The 4,825-nt window shown below is 39.9% G+C and overlaps 1 protein-coding gene across 1 annotated transcript in view; it reads right to left on the bottom strand.

Annotated features, from left to right (window-relative positions):
* SARC_08977 (hypothetical protein) overlaps nucleotides 1-4,825 on the bottom strand; it is a gene marked incomplete at its 5' end in the record, with an annotated part of 13,076 nt that overhangs the window by 2,795 nt on the left and 5,456 nt on the right. Inside the window, 6 exons of the mRNA XM_014297025.1 lie at nucleotides 36-208; nucleotides 1,466-1,833; nucleotides 2,379-2,761; nucleotides 3,229-3,372; nucleotides 3,873-3,950; nucleotides 4,495-4,597. Of these exons, the coding sequence (XP_014152500.1) occupies nucleotides 36-208; nucleotides 1,466-1,833; nucleotides 2,379-2,761; nucleotides 3,229-3,372; nucleotides 3,873-3,950; nucleotides 4,495-4,597 (1,249 nt within the window). The remainder of the gene's footprint in view (nucleotides 1-35; nucleotides 209-1,465; nucleotides 1,834-2,378; nucleotides 2,762-3,228; nucleotides 3,373-3,872; nucleotides 3,951-4,494; nucleotides 4,598-4,825) is intronic.

Raw genomic sequence — 4,825 nt, 5'->3', positions numbered from 1 at the left:
TATTTATAAACGGACATATATATAACAATACATACCTCTGTACAATCTGTTCGGTATCACGATAGGTATCAACGGCTGCTTGTCCTACTACAGCTTCAATACGCCGTGTACCAGCAGCTACAGCAGATTCGGTCAGAATGCGAAACGGAAAGCACTCGATAACCTGATCCACGTGGGAGCCTCCACATAACTCAGAGCTGTATCTATTCTGGTAGTGTATGTGCAAGAGAAGCATGAGAAAGGTATGTATGTGCATACATATACATACGTACATGATGCAGTATGGATCGAAGCAAAGAGAGATGGGATACAGATACACAGAACATACTCCATTATTAGGTTGAATGAGGGTTCGTTATGCACCCCTTGACTCTTTGTTTGCAAAATATGATTCGGTTATTGCTAATCATTTGAAGTGCTACCAATTGGAGTCACCATAACATACGTATTGTCACCTATTGTAAATGTCTTATGAAGCATACCGAACTGTAATCAAAGACTACCTACTTATGCAAATGCCAAGGTCAAGTCTTTGCAACCGTAGACTCGCAACTCAAAGTTAACAGCACAACCAAAAATAAATACATATCACATAGGCAATGGTCTATAGCTGCGGCATGGCTGAAACAAAGCATACTTTGAAGCCGACAAAAGCCAAAAATATAAATAAACCCATTTCACATAGGCAATGGTCTATAGCTGCGGCATGGCTAGAAACAAAGCATACTTTGTAACCGACAAAAGCCAAAAGCCAAAAATAATTTCACTTCACATAGACAATGGTCTATAGCTGCGGCATGGCTAAAACAAAGTAACCAACAAAAGACCAAAATAAAATAAACCCATTTCACATAGGCAATGGTCTATAGCTGCGCATGGCTAAAACAAAGCATACTTTGTAACCAACAAAAGCCAAAAAATAAAAATAAACCCATATCATATTGGAAATTGGCCGAAAACAAGCATAGTTTGTAACCGGCTAAAGCCAAAATAAATTAAAAACAATCTCATATCACATAAGGAATCGGCTAAAAACAAGAATACTTTGTAACCGCCAAAAGCCAATAAAAATTAAAAATACAATAAACCCCATATCACATAGGGAAGTGAAACAAGCATTGTTCGTAACCGCCACAAGATCACACAGCACTTCCACATACCCCGTCCAGGCCCGTCAATGTGATCAAATAAAACAAACCCATATCACATTGGGAATTGGCTGAGAACAAGCATTGTTCTTTTTTAACCGCAACAAGATCTCACAGCACTTCCACATACCCCGTCCAGGCCCGTCAGTGTGACCAAATAAAAACAAACCCATATCACATTGGGAATTGGCTAAAAACAAGCATACCTTGTTACCGCCAAAAGCCAATAAAAATTAAAATAAACCCCACATCACAGTGGGAATTGGCTGAGAACAAGCATTCACTTGCACATACCCTCACACAGTACTCTCACATACCCCGTCCAGGCCCGTCAGTGTGACCACCCGCACATCGTCTTCATACTTCTCACCAAACAGGGCCATGGCCCCGCCATTGATGGCTTCCATATATGGTAAGCAGTCCGTTGTGACCGTTCGTGACGGCGGCGCTGGTGCAGGTGCGTGTGCAAGTGTACCTACAGCTGTGTGTGGCTGTGTGTGTGCGTGTGCGTGCGTATCTGTGTGTGTATGTGTATGTGTATGTGAATGTATGTGTGGTGCTGTGTCTGCACCCGATCTCGAGAACACATTGATAGCACTCTCAATGCCTCGCAGTTGTTTGGCCGTCAGAGCTTTTGAGTGCGTAAAGTCGAAGCGCAGACGGTCGGGGGTCACCAAGCTCCCGGCTGAAACCAAGTTTATATGGACAGAAAAATAAAACAGGTTTAGAAACAGAGCAAACCCCTGAGAGACCTCGCAGTGTTGCGCTTTAGTGTTTTCCGGGTTTGGGGTGTAGGATTTTAGGGTTTAAGGTTTAATCCCTTCATGTTTCACAGGCAACCCAGACAAACGCATACTAAAAAGTAACCAATACTGATGCATACGAATACGTATACATACTTGCACATATAAGTTAGCTAGGTTCTCCTTGTATAATATGTTCACCCACCACAATACGTTAAGCAACTGCAGACAGTGGTAGAATGTATGGGTATCACCTCATACGCCGCCAACCATCGAGCACACGGATACACAGATACACTTTGTATATATATACTTTATATAAGTATACATACTTGGAATAGCGGTGTACATAATTGTAATACAAGTACGTATACTTTGTATAATATATATATATATATATATATATATATATATATATATATATATATATATATATATATATATATATATATATATATATATATACACATATATATATAGAACATACCTTGGACCACATGTTCTCCTAACACCTTTCGCAGTGTCGCGTGTAGACAATGTGTGGCCGTGTGGTGTTGCGCAATGCGTTTGCGTCTCTCGGCATCGACAGAGGCGCTGACAGTATCGCCCACACTGATCAGCGGTATATCTCCAATCTGATTGGATGTGCTATTTACAGTCGTGTTTTCATTGGCTGTGCTATTCATAGCCGTCCGTCGCATTCGCACTGCACTCATACCTTTGTAGGGCGTGAGAGTGTCGACGACTGTGTATGTGCAGCCATCGGCGGTATCTCCCGTGGTTGCCATGACAACACCGGTGTCACCCACTTGGCCTCCCGATTCGCCATAGAAAGGACAGGGATCTAATACAGCATACACGTCATTCTTCCTGCAGAATCATCAGTGGTTCAGTGTGTCCGTGTCTTAGTACACCAAAGACGGTTGTTCATGTTAGGGCAGTACATACCCTACTCAGAGGTACTATGAACGAATGAATATGAACGAATGAACTCAAATGCTACACGTAAACACCGCATGTGATCTGATACTGGGTACGATATCACACAAACATTATCAAGAAGAGTACACCCACTGGCATATAGCTATACCATTGCATTTACAAGTGATCAGAGAGAGACACTACAACACAACGCACAACATTATCCGTTATAGTATAAGCACATAGACATTCCTATACGTACACATATATAAGCAATCATAAGTGACGCTCAGGTACATAGACATTCCTATACGTACACATTTAAAAGCAATCATAAGTGACGCTTGGGTATGCCAGCCTATATTCTCAGGGTATACACTTACAAAAAGCACCACATGATAACAGCGTGCACCTACTCGTCCACGTGCACTGCCCTGACTACGGATTGAATAGGGCCGAATCTGTCCTGAAAAGTGCTGCGAATGCCACTCTCACCCCAGCGGCGCATCACTGTGGCCGCAGTGGGTCCTTTGTCCGACATTTGGGTCCGATTTTTCTGCCTATTTTTATAATGTTTATACGACATTGCGATCAACTCAGTGTATGGAATATTCAAAGGTCGTTAATTCAAAGGATAAAGAGAGTGCACAAGACCACTATCATGCACGTACACACAAGCGCGCCAAAGCATGTGCGGCAATAATATCTTTACGTTTTGCACACAGTGTAATTTACGCCTTCGTTCTCAGTTCTTTTTCCTACTACATTAACTAAATATTTTACGTTTTGTACACACTGTTGACACATTTGTTCACAGTTCACGTGCTGGCTTACTCTTGCTGATGTGGTATGCGTGAGCTAGCACTTTTTCTTACTACATTAACTAAATATTATTTGTTTTGCACACACTGTTTACACATTTGTTCACAGTTCACGTGCTGGCTTACTCTTGCTGATGTGGTATGCGTGAGCTAGAACTTTTTCTTACTACATTAACTAAATATTTTACGCTTTGCACACACTGTTTACACATTTGTTCACAGTTCATGTGCTGGCTTACTCTTGCTGGTGTGTTTTACGTGAGCTTGTTCTCTGTTCATCGATAACGTCCTCGACTGCTGCAAGGTCCAGGGTGTATCTGTGACAGAAAAGAACCCACTCAGGTCAAGAGCCAAGTCTAAAAATAGCACACTTGAGACATCATTGATCTGAAACGAATAGAAACCACTACCAATAGCACAGTTGAGATATATTATTTATTAAAGATAAATGGTATCATTTGAAAATAGGGCATATGAGACAAAGTATTCAACGATTACAATATCTAATAAAAGCACACTGGAGGCATATAGTATTCACCTAAGATATATATAAATATATATGTATATATATATATACATATACATATATACACACACACACACATATATATATATATATATATATATATATATATATATATATATATATATATATATATTCATATACACGTATATATATATATATGTGTGTGTGTATATACATATATATATTTATATATATATGTGTATATTTATATGTATAAATATATATATATATGTATGTATATATATAAATATATATATATATATATAAGGGGGATGCCGAATTTAAATACTGATTTGTATGCAAGTGTATATAAATAGCCAAATATGGCAACTTACCCGTTTTGGCGCGCCATGACCATGGTCACATCCACAGGCAGCCCATGCCGTTCGAGCAAATGGAATGCTACCATTGGCGGGAACACACTCTGTTCATTCGCATCTGATTGGTGAAAAGTTATACCTTAACAATGATGCTATCTAATTGACCTTAAATACTATCAGCCTAGCAAGAGAGGTACAGGGGAGCTACGACTTTCAATGATGCTGGTGTGGGTGTACCTTGTCACGGAAATGTATTCCAAAAATTGACATGTCGAGTTGTTGACACAGATTTCAGACATATATTTATAGTAGAGCTGGTATGCGTATGTGCAGATGCGTTTTAATA

This window comes from Sphaeroforma arctica, assembly GCF_001186125.1.
Source record: "Sphaeroforma arctica JP610 unplaced genomic scaffold supercont1.864, whole genome shotgun sequence".
Classification (NCBI taxonomy): Eukaryota; class Ichthyosporea; order Ichthyophonida; genus Sphaeroforma; species Sphaeroforma arctica.
Note: the sequence above shows the minus strand (reverse complement) of the source record. Positions and strands in the feature narration are given on the sequence as shown.